The 23057-nt window shown below is 33.2% G+C and overlaps 2 protein-coding genes across 2 annotated transcripts; both read left to right on the forward strand.

Annotated features, from left to right (window-relative positions):
- The first annotated feature begins 4463 nt into the window (after nt 1–4463).
- On the forward strand, nt 4464–9201 carry LOC122582228 (probable glycosyltransferase At5g03795). The gene is made up of 4 exons (XM_043754594.1): nt 4464–5019; nt 7566–7813; nt 7913–8264; nt 8351–9201. Exons 1-4 carry the CDS (start codon nt 4690–4692, stop codon nt 9023–9025), a joined length of 1605 nt encoding a protein of 534 aa, XP_043610529.1. The 5' UTR covers nt 4464–4689; the 3' UTR covers nt 9026–9201.
- A 6161-nt stretch (nt 9202–15362) lies between these two features.
- Nucleotides 15363–21952, forward strand: LOC122581129 (coatomer subunit delta-2-like). Its single transcript, XM_043753286.1, has 12 exons — nt 15363–15439; nt 15534–15590; nt 15709–15748; nt 17016–17239; nt 17712–17954; nt 18039–18225; nt 18552–18856; nt 20280–20472; nt 20545–20698; nt 21205–21267; nt 21368–21464; nt 21612–21952. The coding sequence occupies exons 2-12, from the start codon at nt 15588–15590 to the stop codon at nt 21699–21701; spliced, it is 1599 nt and encodes a 532-aa protein (XP_043609221.1). The 5' UTR covers nt 15363–15439; nt 15534–15587; the 3' UTR covers nt 21702–21952.
- Nucleotides 21953–23057: the final 1105 nt, after the last annotated feature.

A 23057-nucleotide genomic window follows, 5' to 3' on the forward strand; every position in this document is an offset into this window, starting at 1 on the left:
TACACTACCCTATTTTTTCTACATCACGCTCATTACACACACATACGTTCATCCGATTTCTGATTTTTTCTCCATCTCCCCTTCTCTGATTTTCTCCCCCATAAACACCATCCACCACCGCCCCAAATACCACCATCCACTTTCTATGTACGCTATCCCCCATAAACATCATCCACCACCGCCCCAAAAACCACCATCAAACAACCATCCACTGCCGCCGGCTTATTTTTTTTTCTTTTTCATCGCCGCCGCCCCACAAACCACCATCAAACCACCGACGTTTTTTTCTTATTCCCCGCTGCATCGCGCGGATACAACGCTACTAAATAGTATATACATTTCAATATGAATTGTTTGTATAGATTATTGAATGATTGTCTCAAGGTTCTTTTTAATGTTACTTAATGATTTTATGATTATGTATGTAGATATTAGAGGTGTATATCAATTTGTTTTAATATTTGATTATTGGAGATCAGATTTGAAGTTGAGTAGATCTGGAAAAATATGATAACAACAAACGTTTTTGACCGGATCTTGATGATGGGTGTGGCTGATAAAAAAAAGAAGAAGGAGAATAAAGAAGTGTATACATGTTGGTTATGACACTTAAATGGACGATTGTACCCTTACTGACGGCCCAAAACTAACGAATGTTAGCGCCAGGGACTGTTTGCAATGAGAATGAAAACCCTAGAGACAATTTGCAATGAAAAAAAAACATAGGGCCCAAAATGCGAATATGACCTACCACATGGACCATTTGTGACATTTCTCTTTTTTTTTCCCTCCTGTTCTTCCTCTTTTCTAATTTCACATCTTTATGTCATTGTGTGAGTAAAAGAGGCAAAGCTAACTGCTAATACCAATGGGGTTGGTGGCCCAATGTTAATGTCTTTGACCTTGGAAGGTTCTACCTGTGTTTGAGTTTCACTTCCCATATTTGTGGTGGTGGTTTAATAGAGGTTTTTCGAGAATCCTGGTTACTAGACATACGTGTAACTTAGGAGTAAGAGTATGATAGAATGCCCATCTTGAATAATGGTGTTCCCTGACTGAATGTTCTCTCTTTAATTTTGCTCTCCGTTGTTCCTAGAAATAAATTTTGTGACTTCAAGACATCAAATTCAAGTTTACACAAAAGTTACTTGAAGAAGCAGACATCACTAACCTCTTCTTACCCCTACCTCCACATATCATGGGTATTAAGACGTGTTTTGTTTAAATATTTCAACAGAATGTGATTAAAGAAAAAGATTTTGAATTTTTTTACATTAACATAACGTGTTAAGAAACATTTTTCTAAAGGGGTACCCTTAAGGGTATTATTAAAATGTTGTTGATAAGGGTGCAGTGATAGACCATAAGATGATAGGTCATAAGGGTGATCGATAATGAGTTAATCTACCTTATGAGCTCCGCCCATACCTTAACGGCTCCATCATGGAATGATTGACTCCGTCTTTAGCCACCATTCTTGTGTAGATATGATCATTCACCAATTTACATGTGAAAACAAAGATTTTATATATGTGTAATTATGCAAGTAAAAACAAAAATAATGAAAATTTAATAGTCGTCAAAAGTATATCGAGGGGTCGTCAAAAGTATATCGAGTCACATATTTAATGAAAGATGACCAAATTTTAAGATTATCCATATTTTCTTTTTCGGTTCACGAAGTATAATTTTTGAGATAAATTATTTTAAATACTTGGATCAATTTATATTATTTTAATAATGAGGAGAAATGTTTGATTCAAAATGATTATCTCGTTCTATTTTTTCTCAAAGGGTTTTTAATTAACATTTCACTCATATATACGTGTATCATATTAAATATTAATTATGTTCTCTAAGATATTAATTAATAAAATCTTTCTATTCAAATATTATGCAAAATATTATTTTCTCTCGGAACATAATATAACACTTAAATTTATACGAGTACTATGGACACGCATTGGACCTCAATATTTAAATGTGATTCAAATATTTGTTAACTAGTTTTTCTCTTATTATCTAAGTAAAAGGTAGTTCTTGTCAAGGTAGAATGTAGTTGTCCCGTCGACGAAGCAAATAGTTGCAAATTAAATATTCAATCTATTCTCTTTTCCCATACAATAATAACTAAACAAATTCCATGACATCGTTTTACTCGACTTACAAGCAAACTATATTTAGAAGTAATAAAGCATCAACCTTTTTAATAGAAATTGTATAAAAATTAAGAATTTTCAAATATTCAATACCCACCAGCAGTGACGGCCCTGAAATTTTAAATGTCTCGACTATATAAAGACAAAAATGCCCTTAAATTCTAGCAAATTCAAACGTATAAAATGTTTTTTTTATAAATAATAACTAATGTTATTATAACAATAAAATTATATATTCATTGTACATAACAAAATCATAATATTATAAAGGAATTTGCTAACTAGTGCATTAGTTAAAAAGCATTTAATGAACTCATTATTTTTTTATTAATCAAAAATTATCTTTAATGTGTATCAATTAAACTTAATAATTTCTATTTTTAAATGAATAATTAATACATATTTTCATATTTTAAGAAAATTGAATTTTTCTTAACTAGTGCATTAGAGGGCATCAGTTAGCAAATCTTTATTATAAATACATACTATCCTTATTATAAATACATACTACATACTATATTAGTTTGAGTTAACTTATGATTTGTGAAGTTTTAATAACATTTTTCATAATAATTTATTGATTAATTCTTCTCGATTTATAATATACTAGATTATAACCCGCGTGAAACGCGGAAAAACGTATAAAAAATTACATTTATACGTGTAAAAAGCTAGCAAAATGCTATAATAAATACCTAAAAACTATTTAGAAATGACAGATTAATAAATAAAACAAGAATCATGAAATAAACTGGTTGTTTATTCATAAATCAACCATAATATAAATATAAATTTAAAGACTAAAGTTTGACAACGGTTTCTCATCCACCTGACAAGTGTTTTTTAGTTTTATGTAATATTACAAATGATTATATTTTTAAAGATTATAACATATAGTGAATTGAAAGCTAAAACAGTTGGTCCAATACATGGAGGTAGTTAACTACGTATAGTTTAAAACTTATAAAGATTCACGGTATCCACAAAATAGTTAGATATGCAAATAGTAGTAGTTTTGTAGACTCTGATTTTATGCCTATGATCCACAAGCATGTAATCTCCTTCATTGAAGCCAAGACAATTTTAACCCAAATATTATAAGATTTCTTGAAGGCATCGATGTCAGCCATTATCGAATACAAGTTGATCTGCCATGATATTGTATATAGTGATATGGAAGCAAATATGTAATCTTTATTATGCTAATGTGTAGTTGATGTATAATATTCATACATTAATAAATTATAAAAATTATATAGGTGTTCTTAAACTTCATGCTCTTTCATTAGAGATGTCATTCGATATACTTCCGACGAATTTTTAAATCTGAGGGTGGAGTCCGTACGAATAAGACATTTGACTATGACACTCTATGACATATAACCTCCTATGACCTATCACAATTTATGACCTATCACCCTCATCATTTTACCGCTGTAACACACGGGTACTTGGTCTGGTTAAAAGAAAAGAAAAAAAATGATGAGATTAAAAGATATTGAATCCTTTCAAATTATCCTAAATATGGAAGGAAAATTTAGGGAGCAAAATGAACTAAGTTATCACTCCACTATCTATTATTTCATTTATGTTCCATCCTTAAAAAAAAAACTCAAGACACAAATTATTTTAAGATTATTTGGATTTTTTTTTTCAATCTTTTAAAAAAACCCAAGAACTTAGCATTACAATCGCCACCTCTTAACATTAAGCGAAAGCATTTATTTATAAAAGCATCGGGGTGGCAAATGTGGCATAAAAGCTCTAAAAATATAGCTAGTAAAATCAGATCACTCAAGTTCTAAAGCGGCAAAGCCTTTACTATCAATTTTTTTCATTCTCCACACTTCACAAGCGCAAGCGCGTATCATACAATCTTAAACATCCTAAGCCTGTAAACAAGCGCGTGTATTTCCTTCTCACACATCAAGCGTGGGTTATACAAAACTACACTAAAAATCAAGAAATTTATGAGATCACCGGTTAAAGCATTGAAGGATATAACCGTAAATAATAATAATAATAAAAAAAATATCCGTACTGCAAACTTTACCTAAGTTTAAGTACTGCCGCTTTAAAAAAAATTACAAATTAAATCTTTAAATTTTATAAATATACATAGTCTCCTTGAATTTTACATAACCTCCCATAAAATTTACATAATCCCACTGTTTTACCTAAGATAGGTACTATATGCTTTACCTACCTTTTCTCTTAAAAAAAAAAACAATAAAAACAACGACTTATATTTATAAACAAACAAACATAACATTTAATGTTTATTTTATTATTTGCATGAGCAACTCGAAAACAGAGAACAAAACAAGCGTGGTGGCGCAACCATTTTTCAACAATTGTCAAACTTCTCCTTTCCAAAAAATAAACCTATACATATACATATATAATATATATATATATCATATGGGTGTGTATAGTTTTACTTTATGGTAAGGTATCATATTCCAAAATTGATATATGAGAAAATGAAAGCTTAGTTTGGTTTTGTAAAGAACCAAAAGTTATAAGAAATATGGGTTCATGGCAGAATTCAAGAAAACCATCATCTACAAAGCTTTTTTGGGTGATTATATTGTTTATGTGTATAGGTGTATTTATAGGGGTAAAAAAGTTAAATTTGGTTGATGGGTTAAAGAATTACTCTTTGGTGATTAGTTCCTCTGCTTATTCTTCCTCTGTAATTAAAGAAAATGTAACAGTGGTGGCTGAAGGTCCAGCAGGGCAAGAGTCAACGGTGGTCAAAGGTGGTGATGTGGTGGCTGAAGGTCCATCGGAAAATTTTGTTTTTAATTCTTCTTATCCACCTTTGGCTATGGAAGATGAAATGGATGTTGAGCTGCCAGTAAGTTTTCTTGTTTTTACTGTTTTTACTTTTGTTTGGTTTAATTTGCATGTAGCTTTTTTTGGACTAAAATTAATGAAGTTAAGTTGAGTAATTAACTCATATAGTCATATGGACACAACAAAATTTAGTCACAATTTTATTGTGGAGATATATAATCTTATTATAGATATAAGATTTCTTAAATAGAGATTATTTGGATTTGTAACGTTTTTTGTTGATGTTGTCCGGGTTGAATAAGATGTTGTTGGTCAAAACTCAAAAGTGTTTAATTCTGATATTTTAAATATATATATGCAGTAGTTTTTGGTCCAAAAAATGTGATGATTATAGATGGTTTCATAAACATAAATAATCATTCAGGTGCATTTAGATTTCTCTTTTAGATCAAAATCATAGTACTATAAATTCAAGTATTGACTACTACGAGTATTTACTAAGGTGCATGTACAAAAAAAATATTTATGTAAAAAATTAACTTAAAGTTATCAAAGTTCAAAAGCAAAATTTTTTACCGGGAATAGTTGCATTTTTTTCTATAAAAAGAGAGAATATTTCTTTTTATCAGAATTTATCTCAAGCTGTTTTAGAAAATGACTACTATAAGCTTGTTTTAGTTTGCAACGTAATCACAAAAGCTCAAAAACTACCTGGAAAAAGGTTCTAACTTTATGTCTTTATCTTATCTGCAAAAAGTTAGTCATGATTAATATGCAAAGAGTAAAAACTAGTTCAAGTCATATTCATTTGTAATTGTATTGGTGATTCACTAATCTGTGTACATTAATTAATAACCAAATTGGGTATCTAATAAAAAACCAGTTTAAGTCATATGTTAATGTTAAGCAGAATAAAGGTTATTATTTTTCTAAGAAATATTGGTTGCGAAAATAGTTCATGTGATAAGTTAATCATATCTTCAATTACTTATTACTTATATCATATATATTTGTGTTATGGCAACATGAAAGATAGAATTATGGTCAAACTTTGATTTGTTTGTATATAAAGGTGGCTAATTGACTGTTTGGGACTTCAGTTTAAAATAAATAAGGTGACAATCAAAGTAGAAACACTGGAATTTTCTTGAAACGGTTCGAGATTGGAATTTTTTAGTGAAATGAGTTAGTTCTTGATTGGTTTACTTGTCAAACATCGATGCCTATTCATCTATAATTCTATATAGCTTTTTTGAATGGTAATATGTTTAAAATTTTCAAGTTGTAAATTGTGCAATTGATTGGATAGTTTATATATATATACACCTGAAAATATATATGCAAACCGAAAATGATTCATACATCAAAGATTATGATTCTTGACCTATGAAGAAAGAAAGAAAAGAAAAGAAACTTGCTCAGTGCCGTTTTCTGCGGGTTTTGAGCCTCAATACCTCGACGGTGTATGGGGGAGGTTAAGATGTAGGCAGACCTTACCTCTATTTAAGTAGAAAGACTGCTTCCATATATTTCTACCTAGATGGTAGAAAAGACCCTCCAACCTTTGCATGGAATGAGGATCAAACTCATGACCTCATGACGTATGAAGACTATTGACAAAAAAGAATTAATTAACTTGAGTTTTGAGTTAATGAATGTATAGTTCATAATCATAAAGTATGCATATATACACATATGTTGTTGCGTGGAGTCATCATGGATCACTTTAACTAGTTAGATCTTACTTGTTAGACAAAAGTTGCCTCTTTTGAACCTCTTAAGTTTACTTTATTGAGGATTGACACTACACCAAATAAAAAGAATTACGTAAATTTCCATTAATACGAAACTAGAATGATTGTGACTACGGTTGCACTTAATGTCCCTTAACAATGTGTAATCAAATCACTTCTTTATTAACTAGAAACTTAGATCAACAAGCCATGTTTGTAGCCAGGCCATATCTCATTAAGAATATTGAGTCGATGAAAAAGGTGTGTGCTGTTGAAAAAGAAATATTAACGGACAAGGCTTTATGAAATATAATCTTAATGTGCGGCAATAACATGAACAATGTTGTATGTAATTTATAATGTTATAAGCTATTGTACTTTTTATGAATTTGCTTTTTTGGTATAAAAATTTAAACAAAATTCCTTTTGTTTCAAGTTATTGGAATAATGGAATTTGAAGAAGTATTTTGGAGATGAGAATGTGTTTTAGGACCAGTTATGAAAATATTCTTTGTACGCCATCAATTGTCTGTTTTCTACCTTTTTCTGTTTGTTGGAATCTTTTGCTTCTATTTTTCTAACTATAATTTCTAATAAAAATTAAGTTAGTTATCCTCATTTCATGAAATTCCACGGTTCTGTATTCTTATCTTATACGGAGTAATTTTTTTATTTATTCTTATTCCAGGTGTTAAAAGAGAACAATTAAAATATATCCTCTTATAAGACTTGAATTTTTGTTTTAAGTACTTCAATAGAGATGTGACTATGGATTGTTTTACATTTTTACTTTCATTATCGTTGAATTTGGTGTATTTTGCTACATGATGACGGGCATTTTGCTAAATACTAACTTTAATGGCATTTGTAATAGGCTATTGCCAAGGAAGACGACTTGAACGTTACACTGAGTGGACCGAACGTTTTTGTTTCTGTAAATCAAACTACGGCGCTGCCTTTGGATAAACAAATTAATAAGAAATACACAAGTTTAGATAAACTCGAAGCTCGTCTTGGGAGGGTACGTGCTGCAGTTAAAGAAGCGGAGACAGGAAATAGAAGTCATGATCCAGATTATGTTCCTGAAGGCCCAATGTATTGGAATGCAGCCTCATTTCACCGGTAACAAACCTTTTAAAAGATAGTTATGCATAAAAAAACTTGTAATGTATGTGGATAATTTGTAATAGAGAATTGACTTTTATTTTTTGTCTTGTACAGGAGTTATATGGAGATGGAAAAGCAATTTAAGGTGTTTGTATATGAAGAAGGAGAACCCCCAATATTCCATGATGGTCCTTGCAAAAACATATATGCAATGGAAGGTAATTTTATCTACCATATGGAAACCACCAAATTTCGAACTAAAAACCCCGAAAAAGCGCATACGTTTTTCCTCCCAATGAGTGCCACAATGATGGTTCGGTTTATATTTGAGCGCAATCCTAAAGTCGACCATTGGCGTCCTATGAAACAAACGATTAAAGATTATGTTGATCTTGTGGGTGGTAAGTACCCTTTTTGGAACCGAAGCCTAGGAGCTGATCACTTCACCGTTGCTTGCCACGATTGGGTGAGTAAACTTTTCCACATCCTCGGTTTTTTTATTCCTATGTATTTTCATCATGTTTATTGAATATAATGTATCATTTCGTGTAGGGGCCTGAGCTATCAAAAGCGGTTCCGTATCTATTCAAGAATTCTATTCGGGCTCTATGCAACGCGAATACATCAGAAGGGTTCAATCCATCAAAAGATGTCTCAATCCCAGAAATCTTACTCCCAGACGGAACAACACGTGGGATAATGAATGGACCATCCCCAAGGAACCGGCCCGTTTTAGCATTCTTTGCTGGCGGGCTCCATGGTCCTATTAGACCGATACTTTTAGAGCATTGGCAAGACAAGGACCCTGAAGTTCAAGTTCACAAGTACCTTCCAAAGGGTGTATCATACATGGGTATGTTGAGACAAAGCAAGTATTGCATTTCCCCTAGTGGATACGAGGTGGCGAGTCCTAGAATGGTTGAAGCGCTTTACACAGGTTGTGTGCCGGTTCTCATCAAGGATCATTACGTGGCCCCATTTAGTGATGTCCTAAATTGGAAGTCATTTGCCGTTATACTCGCAGTTGAAGACATCCCAAACCTCAAAAACATCTTAACTGGAATATCTACAAGACAATATCTTAGAATGCAAAGACGAGGTAAACAAGTTCGGCGACATTTTGAGGTCAACTATCCTCCAAAGAGGTACGACGTCTTCCATATGATACTGCATTCGGTTTGGCTTCGCAGGTTAAATATTCAAATTCAAAGTGTCGCCGACTCTTGACAGGCAATATGATCCGCTAGACATAGTTTTTGTTATATCTTTTCATTGGGGCGAAATGGTGAATAGTAGGAAAATGTAGTGGTTGTTTGTAACTTATTGTAAGCAAATTGGGCCGGGTTTTTCAATATTTAATTACTGTATTTAATTTTTGGCCTTTACCTTCATTGTTTAATTAATTCTTCCGTCGTCTATTTGTTTTTTTTAAAGGTAACTTTTATTGACATACACCTCGACAAATTGTCAAGGCAAACCGATTATAATATACAACAACTTTACATCAATTTAAATATACACAAATCATGCCAACTAATGCTCACGTTCTTCTTACGGTTCCTATACCAGAGATACCTCAACGATCTAACGTCTTGGAAAATAGACTCCACATTGACATCTTCATGCTTCCCGTCTTGGAAAATAGACTCCACATTCGTCTATTTGTAACTCTACGAAATCTTTCTTTTTTAACCGTCCCAAACTATACCAACGAAAGTAATTTAAAACCCACTTTACTTATATATTTTACAACATGTATTATATGACACAAAAAGTTCAAATTCGAAAAAACGAAAATTCAAAAAGCTAAAAGTGGATAATCTTTTAGACGAAGTCGTCTTATTATACTAGCATGTAGTCGAGATCGATCATTTATTGGTCGATAATGAGTGATGTTTGGAATTGTTTCTTTCACAACTCGTTTTTATAAATAAGGTTAAAAGGACGTTAGTCATAGACTCATAGGGTTGAAACTACTAAATTTTAATAGTTGGATGATGAAATGAATTGATTGAAATTAAAAGTAATGGGTGTTAAGATATGGGTTTAGACAGTGACAGATTAAGGTTTTTGGTGACTTTAAACGAAATCAAATTTGAAGACCTAGTTTATTAGCATATTAATAAAGCAAAAAAAAGTAGTTTGACTTATGTTGTTAAAATAGTAGTAAAATATGTGTAGAGGTTGATACAAAAATCAATAAGGTGTTACCCCAAAATTTAAACGCACTAAACTTACTATAAGAAAAATTGAAGCCTTGGATTTTCGGTGGCCTAAAGCGATCAATTACCCGCTATCAATATTAGAGCCGGGTGTGGATTTAAATTGAACTGACCCGAAACTTGTTTAGTCACACAACGTCTTAGTAATAAGAAGTTGCAACGGGTTCGTGTTGTAAATTAGTTACAGGATGGATATTATAAGGGGATTAATGAATTTGCAAATATGGTGTATTAACTAGATATTATGCAACATATATAGTTGTGGTTGATAAAGACGTCACAGTTTAGTTCCATTATTTTGATCATGGATTATTTTCATTATTTCACTACCACTACATTTCAAATAATGCCATTGGTAGTTGAGAAACTTGGACCATTTGTTTTCGTTATTCCCATTATAGATATTGATATTCTTTGCTCTAAAGTGACGTCAATAGTTACGGTTTATGAGAATGATTATTTCAAAACAAAATTAGTCTCGATATAAAAAGATATGAAAGAATGAGAAATTGTATGGGTGTATAGTAGAAAAAGACATGTGAATGATGCACAAATATATCTATGAAACATTTTTTAAATCAGTCGACTATAAATTTAAAATCATGATAGTTTAGAACTTTTGTCATCCAATAAATGGTATTTGGAATTATGGATAAAGTTTTTCATATTCAACTTATTTGAAAGAATGAATATTTTGACTTATATGTATGCGACTAAACTGAAATATTCCATGGCCGTTTTTGAACCTTTTAAGTGGTTTAAGTGTCTTTTAATAAATTTTATAAAACTTCTTTGTGCTTGGTTCATACACAAATGGTTATTTGGTATCAACTTTGTGTGATGCTGAGAGAAACCATAAACTTTCACCACATACTTTACAACTTGAACATTCAATCAGGTGTCTCCCACTACAACAAGAAAGAAAAATTACATGGAATATACACCCTTTTTGGAGTTGATCAGAAATTAAAAATACCTCTATTCTTTATTACTAAATTTAAACATATCTATCTAATATACATATAATAACCTTAAATCTCAACTACTCATTTCTTTCTCTCTATTCAAATCTCAACCACTCATTTTTTTTCCTTATCCATAAATCATTTTATTTCTCCAATTAATTCAAAATCTTTTATCGCAAAAACCGTATATCGATAAATTATAAAAATTGTATGGGTGTTCTTAAAATTTCATGCTCTTTCATTAGAGATGTCATCCGATATACTTTCGACGAATTTTTAAATCCGAGGACGGAGCCCGTACGGCTAAGGCATTTGGCTATAAGACTATCCGCATCAGTTCAGGATATCCTTCTAACAAACATCTTAATCAACATGTTACGTCAGCTTTTTATCCATCCTTCCCACAAACACTTTTTACCCACAACAATAATATATCCATACTTTTTACAAACAACCAAATAAACTCCAAAGTAACTTTTGTCTTTTACCTTTCCTCATCCTTCCCACCGTTCTCTACAAACAACCATGGATGGACATCCTTCATGTCATCACCCACATCAATAGTCTCCCTACAAACACCCTCCATGTCACCACAAATTTCCTATGGACATCGTTGTTGTGGATGGTCTAATACTCTATGACTTTACCTATCACCCCCAGCCCCCCACCATCTCACCGCCGCAATGAACGGTCACTATCTCTTGTATTTTATAAAGCATTTTGCCCTTATTTATAAGAAAAGATGATTTGAACTACCTAAAATACCTCTATTCTTTATTCACTAATATAAACATCTCTACCTAATATACCTATAATAACCTTAAATCTCAAACACTCATTTTTTTCTCTCTGCCCAAATCTTAACTACTTATTATTTTCTCTCTCATCCCTAAATCATTTTATTCTTCTAATTTATTCAAAATATTTTATCTCAAAAATCGTATATCGATAAATTATAAAAATTGTATGAGTGTTCTTAAAACTTTATGCTCTTTCATTAGAGATGTCATTCGATATACTTTTGATGAATTTTTAAATCCGATGACGGAGCCCATACGGCTAAGGCATTTGGCTATCATATTCTATGACTTGACTTATCACCCCACCATCTCACCGTTGCAATGCGAGAGCAGTATCTCTCGTTATCTTATAAAGGAGGAACACCTTTTTTTTTAAGAAAAAATGATTTGAACCGACAAAAATACCCCTATTCTTTATTCACTAATTTAAACATCTCTAACTAATATACCTATAATACCCTTAAATCTCAACCACTTATTTTTCTCTCTTTACTCAAATCTCAACAACTCATTTTTTCTCTCTCCTCTATAAATCATTTTATTCCTCAAATTCATTTAAAAAATTTTATCTCAAAAACCGTATATCGATAAATTATAAAAATTGTATGAGTGTTCTTAAAATTCCATACTTTTTCATTAGAGATGTCATTCGATATAATTTCGATGAATTTTTAAATCCGTTGGCGGAGCCTGTACGGCTAAGACATTTGACTATCACACTCTATGACTTATCACCTTCTATGACCTATCACCCCCACCATCTCATCGCCGCAACGCACGAGTACTATCTCTCGTAACTATAGATTATCTATTTCATGCTATAATTTAGCACTGATGGTTAAATTGAAAAGGTGTCTTAAAACGATATATGTCAAATGAGTTGGGTATTTTTATAACTGAATAATCAATTTATTTAAATAAAACTTATTCATGTTTTCATCATATACTTTTTTCTATTTATATAGATTTTATATATTGTTATGACAAATTACTAAAAAGGACATAAATTGTTGTCTGTGAATCGGTCAACTAATTCGATTTTGTGAGTACTGTTTCAGTGTTTTGGTATTCCATATGTTGATCAAAGTATTAAACAACTTGAAAGAAAAATGGGCCCAAGCCGGTATATTTGTGTTATTGGGCAATATAATCTCATGTGTAGCCCATGTAACTATATTTATGGCCCATCAGATTGTTACCCAAAAGACCTAAACGGCTAAACCACAGTCTTTCGCTCAAAATCTTTAGATGATACGAGTAATAAATTTAAATTATAATGTAATGTAACTTAATAGATAAGACATTAAGTAGCTTTATAAGACTAAGTAATTATACCTATTAGTTATATTATAATGTAATGTAATGTAATGTAATGTAATGTAATAGATACATTGACACAGAGAAATTATTAAGATGTACATTTGGCCAACACTTCATGTGTATTTCATTGTATGGATAATGCATCACTTAAAACCAGAACATAACTTAAAAAAAATGAAACAGAAAATCCAACAACTTAGTAATTAGTATGAGTTAGAGTTCGTTTAATCCCAAGTCAGACTATGAACCAGACATAAACATTTTACATAATACATTTATACTTACCATGTTAATATCAATGAGTTAATTGCTATTATATCAAGCATTATTCGCCTAACCTTTCTTTTCCGTATATCATATCACCACCATTGTCCAGATATCACACGTATGATCCAATCTTGCCATAACACAATTGCCAACTGTTGACATCACGATAGATGAAATGAAAGTTTGTTTGAATCACCTGTAAAATATTAGAACAAAACAAAACCTATTTGAAAAAAAAAAAGTAAAAATTAGTAAAAGTATATTATTACGCAGTTTAAAAACCCACATACTACTACTACTTATAATTTGTGTTCACATCATTGTAATACATTAATGCCTAATCAAGTTGAGGCGAAATCTATACGATCAAATGATCTCAAGTTTGAAATTAAATGCTTGGTCAGGTCTAGCTCGAGTTAGGTTTTAAGCTCTGAGTTTTTTAATCAATTCGAGCTATAACTTATTATTGTATTAATTCCACAACTTGTGATTTTTGTTATTGCAAAAACATATGGGGGTGTTTATTAGAGCATTCACAACCCATCCGTTCTCACTCGTTCGTCTGCTCGTTCTTGCTTGGAGGACGAGTGCGCACCGTTAGGGGTGCAATGGATGGATATGGATCGGATCATGATCCGATCCATTAGTGATCCAACTTAAATGGATCATGATCCGATCTGTGATCTAACATAATGGATCGTGATCCGATCCATATCCAAATAACTTTAAATAGATGGATCATCATTTGGATCGATCCATTAAATTTTTTCATAAGGAACGTTTAATAGGGAAAAACCTTTTGTGCCCCCGTCACCCGTGTCCATTGTGACTCGTGCCCCAGTTATCTTGTCTTATTCACCTTTCGTCCCTAGTCACTTCAGCGCGTGCCCAGTGACCCTGGTGATCCCGTGCCCCCGGTGACCCTGCCTATGGGTGTCTCGGTCAAATGTTACCTTTGACCGGAACAAGGGTCACCGGGGGCACCTTCGACTGGGGACACGGGTCACTGGGGGCACCTTTGACCAGAGGTGCCCGTGATCAGAACAAGGGGTACTCTTATGGATTCGATCATGTAGAGTGTGCATACTTGAGTTTTATTTTTAAGGGATAGGGAAAGAAAAGATAAGAAAACTTTTAATTTTTCATTCTTGAGTTTATTATGTGAAGGAATAGAAAGGGGAAGAAAGGAAAAGTTAGAGTTTTTTTCAACCAAAACTTTCCAGCAAAAAATGGCCTGATTGTGAAGGAAAAGTTTATAACTCATTTAAAAATTAATAATATACTTACTCAAGAACATCCTGTCTACTCCCACTACACCAGATCCCACCATCTACACAATATTACTCCATTATCAACCGATCCTCTCCCCATTATTCTTGATTTCATGAAATTCTTAATCTTTATGAAAGATGTTTTTTGTACAGAGATGGATTTAAGAGTAGGTACTTCTAGGTTATTTTGCTATTAAGGTATGCAATTTTTGAAACTGTAAATTCATTGCATCTAACCAAATATTGATTAGAATCTGCAAGTGTAGCTCCCTTTGTTGCTGTTAATGTTCCAACTCAAATTAAGGGTTGGTTGGAAGTATGTTGTTGTTGTTTTGCTGCTGCTGTTAATCCTTGAAATTTCTGAGAATGGAGGTATTGATTCGAGAATTGGGGTTATATAAAAAGGAAATAATTGTAAAATTCTATATATTTTTCTTTTCTTTAGTTTAGTTTTTTTTTCAACTCAAGAATGCCTTTTTTGCATTTAGTATTCTATCCTTTCCTTCCCTATCCAATATTCTCTTTTCTTTTCTTATAATAAAAACCCGAGAATGCAGTGGTAGAGTATTATTTTTACTTTCTAGTAAAACACAACTTGATTTGTAATTCGACAGGATTCTCATATTTTTTTTTACCGAGTTACTTATTTACCATTTTACCATTGAAACCTTAATCCTTAAACAACACTCTTTTTGTTATATTTTTTTTAATTTCTCTCACACAAAGCTATTAAAACGAGTAAACGACCCGCTTATCAAATCTCCATCTTGGGATCTCATTAATCACCAAATTTCCGGTAAAGTCACCATTTTTTTTCATTATCTAAATTATATTAACAATAATAATTCATATCTTGATCTGTATTTTCTCTTTTTACATTATTACTGCAGCTGTTCACAATTATATATATACCCACTTGATTCAATCGCCAATTTATCTTCAAAATGGTAAAATTTCTGCCTTTCTTTAATTTTACATCCAGTTTTTTCCAGATTTGATCTCATTAAAAATTAGGATTTGTGTTTGTCAATTTTATATTTATATATATGTTTTTGTTGTTAATAGGTGGTTTTAGCAGCTGCTATTATCAGTAAATCTGGCAAAGGTAATTTTTTTTTATTCTAATATTATACATACATATATATATATATATATATGTATCTATTCATTATATTATGGTTTTAGATCAATTAAATGTATATGGATGTGATTTGATCATATATACTTGTGATGACAATGTGGATCTAAGTGAGAGCATTTTAATAGTAAGCGAATAATAAGGCGTTTATTTTATAGGACTGGCAATTTGTGTCGTGTTCTGGTTCATTCGATCGGGTTGATTTATTGTAGAGTTTATATATTTTTGGACCTGTTTACGTTTACGTGTTAACAATGTTAAATGGGGTAATTGTGTTGACCCGTTTATGACTTGGACTAAAAATGATAAATCCAAATGCAATGCGCCGATCCAAATTTATATAAGATCAACTGTTTTGTACTAGCATATGTATATAAATTTATTCCCGAAACATATAATAAATGCTTAAAGAATCCCCAAAACAGCGTTATTGTATGTAAGATAAGATATGTTTTCTTCTTATTATAAGATCAAATATAAATTGTTCAAGAGCTAAACTGCCAACATAAACCCAACCTCTAGAAAAGTAGCAGGTTGGTGTCTTATGGGTTTCCGGGTTGGCGTTTCAGGATTACATATTCATAAGCTGTTTGTGTTAATGTCGGGTCATGTTGAATATTGCCACTCCTAGTATTTTAGTTTTATAGGATGACTTTTTAGCGGATGAGTTTCAATTGTTGATTTAGCAACATGTTGTAATTTGTATCATTTGGAAATTGGTATCGTTACATTAGCTGTGTATGCTTCCAATAGTTAATTGACGGATGAGTGTTTAGAGGTCTCAAAGAATGGAACTTTTAGCATCATAAAAAGTTGAATGTATAGATCATTGTAATCATTCAATAGGGATATATGTTTAAGCTGCTATAACATGATACCCCATTCAATAAGATAATAGGTAAGACGACTTGTTTATCATAGTGCGTACAATATCCAATTCCCAATGTCTCAAGGTTGAGCTTTCTACGGGGTTTTTATCGACCCTCTGAATTTTTCTAGCCTAGCACCCCAGCTATCTTAAACATGATGCCTATTTTTGACAGCAATGCATAAGCCATGTTTTCCAGTCACTCAATGAATTTGTCACCTAGTATCTATGAGCATGCAACTCTATGTTATATATCTAGTTTTTTTTTTTTCTTTTCTATTGAACAGCTGAGTTATAATCGTAGGTATCGAATATATACTTGCGTCTCAGTCGGATGTCATTAACTGATAGTTGTATATTTTACAGCTCTTGTTTCGAGGCAGTTTGTTGACATGTCTCGAATTAGAATCGAGGGGCTTCTTGCAGCTTTTCCTAAGTTGGTTGGAAGCGGGAAACAACATACCTATGTTGAGACAGAGAATGTGCGCTATGTGTACCAGCCAATTGAGACCTTGTATCTGATACTTGTGACTAACAAGCAAAGCAATATTCTTGAGGATCTGGATACACTGAGGCTTCTTTCTAAAGTTGTATCCTTTATTCCTTTTTGCTGCATCCCTAAATTTAGTGCATCATCCGTTGTTGTTTACTAACATTTCCTAGTCCTGTTTAGATCAATGCAAAATTTGTATACCCATTTTTATAGAGCTTGTAAAATTCCTTGAGAAGTTTGTTTCTTAGTAGTCAGCGTTAATCTTATCGGGGTTTAAATTCCCCATTACCCAAAAAAAAAAAGAAAATAGTAGTCAGCGTATATTATACTAGTACCAGGTAAATAAACTTTATTTTATATTTGGTCTTCTTTACTTAAAATGTGGAATTTCCATGATTTGTGTAATTTGATCTTGTGATCAACTAAATTTCATGTTCCTACTCCACTTAAGTGTAAGTTTCCTTATTTCCTAAAATGCATATAGTATTCGTTTTCATAATGACCAGCATTTTCAAACTTTATTGATGACACTAAAGGTTCAGATCATTCGACTCCTTAACCATACATAGGTCCCCGAGTTTTCTCCCTCTCTAGATGAAGAAGGTGTCACCAAGTATGCTTTTGAGTTGATTTTTGCTTTTGATGAAGCCATTTCTCTTGGGCACAAAGAGAGTGTAACTGTTGCCCAGGTGAAACAATACATTGAGATGGAGAGTCATGAAGAGAGATTGCACAAATTGGTATTGCAGAGCAAAATTAATGAAACCAAGGATGTTATGAAGCGTAAAGCTAATGAGATTGATAAAAGCAAGGCAAGCTAGTTAGGTTTCCAGTTCTCATATTTTTTGCCGTTGTATTCCTTATTTTGCTCTAAAACATCTTTGTGGAATCTGCAGATTGAAAGGGGCAAATTGGATAAAGGTGGATTTTCATCCACTCAATCAATGGGTTCGATGGGTTCAATTGGAAGAATGGACAGTGGCTATGGTAATGGTATGGGTATATCCAGTGGTAATAATTTTGGAAGTGGTACTGGATTTGGATTAGGCTCTGATGTCGATTCCTTTTCAAACAAGTCTAAAGGTAGGTGCTTGCTACTTTTATCACACCATTTTGGACTTGATTTTCTGACGACCTTCAGTTTGTGTACTTACTGATATTGCTTATGAATAGAACCCCTATATGGCTTTAAAACCAATCAGTAAGGTAGTGTTTCGTTTGCAGGCAGGTATCACATTAAGTATATGTATCTGATTGCAGGGTCGAATGGGAGTGGGGATTGATTCTTAAATTTAAAGTTGTTTAAACCAAACATGCTCTAATATTCGGATAACGAATAATACCAAATATTTCCAAAGAGCTAATGTTAAGCCAAACATCCTTTAACGTTTGTATGGTAATTCTATCAGGTCGTCCAAGTGCAGCTGTTAGTGCTCCAAGTAAAGGGATAGGTATGAAGCTTGGCAAATCACAAAAGGCAAACCAGTTCCTGGAATCGCTGAAAGCAGAAGGTGAGAATATTGTAGAAGATGTGCGGCCAAGTGTAGCTGCAGGCAGATCAGCTGCTCCACCACCCACCGACCCTATCACTCTAACAACTGAAGAAAAGCTCAATGTGACCTTGAAGAAAGATGGTGGTGTCACCAACTTTGATGTGCAGGGCACTTTGTCTCTTCAAGTACTTAACCAGGATGATGGGTTCATCCAAGTTCAGGTTTGCATCTTACACCTTTTTATTCTATAAGCATGCCTAGTTTTTTTCTCCAGCCTCCTTCAGTCATTGATGATTGATGACCCCGGTGAAAGTCAGTCCCAAGGTTAATTATATTTATGATGCATACAACCTTCTACATGATCTAGATTATTATATTGTTGTGGTATTGCTTCTGTAGTCTGAATTAAGACATCAATTATGTATTAGAGAATAAAATAACTGATAGATAAGTGTTTGCATCTCAACTAACCCAACTCATCCTGGAAAAAGGGTAATGGAGGGAACCCTAGTCCCGGTACCACTATTGGATACCCATTGACTCACCCCGTATGAGTCATATGATGCCGGTACAATACCTCCATCCTAATCTCCAGTTCTCCACATGATCTGGGCACCCCGAAGGATCGAACCCGCGTATTTAAACTTCACATGTTGGTCTAGGCTTCATTGGTAACGGGTACCTTAAAGGAATTATTTTTGTGCCAAACGGGGATCGAACCTGAGACCTTTAGGTCATCAAGTGTTTTCCTTTACCACTAGGCTAACTCCTTGTTGGTAACCCAACCCATCCTGTTCCAATGGACATTTGAGAATTGAGTTGTATTTAGCCACAGTTTGATCTGTTACCGGAACCATCTCTTCACCATCAGAGATGGTGTTTTCAATGTTAAGGTTTATGCAAGGCCAAATTTGCATCTTACTGCTTCCTTTGCCATATACATTCATTTTTTTTTTTTTTTTTCCGGATACAGCATCTATGACCATTTGTAATTGTGATGGTCTGTAGATAGCGGTGTAATTTAACTTCTGTGATGGAACAAACCAAGGGCTCTTATAAGGTGGACTGTCATAACAGTTATGGGGCATCCCTTGGACTGAAGTAATAACTGAATACTTATTTGTTCAATGACAATGTAGTAAATTACTTGTATTCAACAAAAAGATAGAAATGTTACCTTAAAACAACCTACTAATAGATGATCAAACTGGTCAAATGAGATTGTATAGCTGAAAGGAGATTGGTTAAACAGGTCAAGTACAGTGAAATTTAAAGTCAGTTATGATGCAAACAACCTTATATAATTTTATTCAATGATTTAGATTATCATTGTAATGATTTTTATTTTTGTAGGCATAGTTAACACATTCTGTGTTTAAAAAAATGTTCAATTATGTGCAAGTATCTGCATGTTGACCCTTCTGGACACGGCCAGTTTTAATCCATACTGAAAATGGCCGGTTTCGACCTGATCCTGTCTTGACCTTTTACCTGACCTACTCTTGTTGCCACCTTTATGTTTTCTTCGTCAAATACAATGTCAAGATTGACCTTTGATCCGGTCACACTTATCGACAAACCTTAATAATTGTTTGTTTATAATGTTGTTGGTAAATACATTTTTTGTACTGCTTTGATGTACAGATTGAGAGTGGGGATAATGCAGAAATTAAATTCAAGACACATCCTAACATCAACAAAGCATTGTTTTCCAATGAGAATATACTGGGATCCAAGGATCCTAACCGTCCATTCCCTGCTGACCAGTCTGGTGATGGCCTTGGTCTCCTGAAATGGAGATTGCAAAGTAAAGATGAGGCAGATGTGCCCCTGAACAGTAAGCATCAGCTACCGCTATCCACCTTTTTCCGGGATTGTTTATTTTAATTTTGAAATTTTCTTTTGTTAGTTAATTGCTGGCCCTCTATCTCTGGAAATGAAACTTACGTTAGCATTGAGTATGATGCCTCACCAATGTTTGAGTTACAAAATGTCGTTATTTCTGTTCCTCTTCCGGCACTCAGAGAGGCACCAAATGTCAAGCAGATCGATGGAGAATGGAGGTGAAATACTTGTTTTTGATGATATTTATTTGGTTTTGCTTTTTATAGAAGTTTTAGCGTTGCAGCTATGGTTTCTAGTTCAGCTGTGTTTTTCCTTATATTACTCCTTGGTTTTGCTTTCATCCGAAGGTGTGATGTTGTGGGTTACTTCTTAGAAGAAATTGAATTATTGAAAACATAATCGTTGTATTATTAAAAACACTATAGGTTCAGCTGCAGGTGGCAGCTTCAATCCATTTACTTATGAATGCATAATGGTTGATTTGGGTTATGCTTTACCTTAGACTGGTTGAAATAAATCCAGCTAAAAACAAAATGGGCGGAACTCGCCCAGAGTGTGTTTACAACTTATAAATAATGTTTGACATGGCCTGCTCGTTTTGTCACCTCTCGGTGCACTCAAAAAATACTTGGTAGAATTAGAAATATTATTTAGGAAACTGGTATGAAATAGATGTTGGTTTTGTGGGTTCTCGGAGTTTCATAATTTCTTCTTCCAATTGTAGGTATGACTCCAGAAATTCGATATTGGAGTGGTCGATACTTCTCATTGATGACGCAAACCGCAGGTTAGTGTATTGTTGGTTTTGTTAAGTTTTCTTTTCTTACGTTAAGGTAACCTGTTCAAATATATGCATCCATAATGTGACAAACTGAAATGCTATGTAGTGGTGCGATGGAGTTTGTTGTTCCTAATGCTGATCCGTCAGCGTTTTTCCCCATTTCTGTCCGGTTCACTGCAGCGTCTACTTTTAGCAACATGAAGGTATACATTCCACTCCCAAAACAATCCTTATTATGGCTGTATTATTGTAAATAATACTATATCTACTATGTCAATCTTCATTAATTTGTCTTTCGATTCCTCTTCAATTAAAGCAAATTACAAATTACTTGATCAATATGGTTGCAGGTTGTGAATATTATCCCCCTAAAAGACGGACCTGCTCCAAAATTTTCTCAGAGAACACAATTGGTCACAGAAAGCTACCAAGTTGTTTGAATAAAGCTGTTCCATATGAAAGACATCCGATTTTACTGTTATGCTTGATATGAAGTGTCGCTTTTCTGTTACTATACTATTAATGTGTGTTTTAGTTTCTCTCCAATAGTAGGAATTAAATTCGACTCTTCTCTGGCTTCTGGTCTTTTAATAGCAACTGAGTGGGTATTCAAGAACATAATCAAAGCAGTTGGATGCTTATGGCATTTTGTAGACTAAATTGATATGTAATATGAAATGAAGTTTGTTCCTTTCCGTTTAGCAAACATAAACTCACATATTCGTATTGGAACATCACGTGTCGTGTGCAGTACAGTACATGAAACAAAATGTCTAGGGGGTTGGGAAATAACATGTGGGATATGGAAAGCGTTAACGCTAATGAACGATCCGACCCAAACACGATCTTATAACCAGCTATTAGTTAAGGTCTATATTTCGTACGCTCTATATGAGATCGGTTAACGAAGTTTTGTGTGGTGTTTTGAATCGACTGACAAGACACGACAATAAAGGTTGAGAATTTGTCACCAGGCAAACAGAATAGAAATGTAAACAGTTCGTTCCAAATTTTCTTAATGCCAGCAATCATCTAATATTTCAATTTAATGTTAAAATATCGTATGACATTTCTTTGCCAGGTTTAAAGATCGATAATCCATGGACTTTAGAAACTAACATCGAGCATATTCTAATAATATCGACTTAATTGATACTCATTAGATTTAATTTCACATGTATTATAAAACGACCGACCCAACAAGCCCACAAGACATATAAGCCCAACTGTTAGCCCAATCCACGGAGAACGTGGCCACGTGGGTGTTTAATTGTTCATGCAATCATGCCTAGTTCTTTTGCATATCTCTGTAATTCTTGTAATTGCATTTTTTGAGACAGAAGAAAATTAGCAGAAGATTTCTTTTTCGGTTCTCTCTCTCCCTTTTTCGGCTCTTTTATCTCTCTAGATCCACATGTCATAGAAGAAAATCCCCGTGTCATCTCTCTCTCTCTTTCTCTCTCTCCCTGCTCTCTCTCTTCAACGGCTCTTTTATCTCTCTAGATCCAAATCTAGATCTGAGATTGTGGCTAAGATAGAGATTGAGAGGTTGATATTAAGAGTTTGAGATCGAGAGTTGTAGATGCAGATTCGGTGTGACAATCGCAACATAGATTTGATTATTGTTTACGTTTTTAGGAACTTGTTTATAATCATTTAAATAAGAACTTGTGTTGATATTTAATGATTACGTTTGAACTTTAATATTATATCTGTTTATGTTTTGTATTGTGTTTGTGTGTTATATATTGTTTTGTAGGTACAAGAACATAAAATCAAGGTTTATAAGTGTCGTA

Source organism: Erigeron canadensis, chromosome 9, assembly GCF_010389155.1.
Source record: "Erigeron canadensis isolate Cc75 chromosome 9, C_canadensis_v1, whole genome shotgun sequence".
In the NCBI taxonomy this organism is placed as follows: Eukaryota; Viridiplantae; Streptophyta; class Magnoliopsida; order Asterales; family Asteraceae; genus Erigeron; species Erigeron canadensis.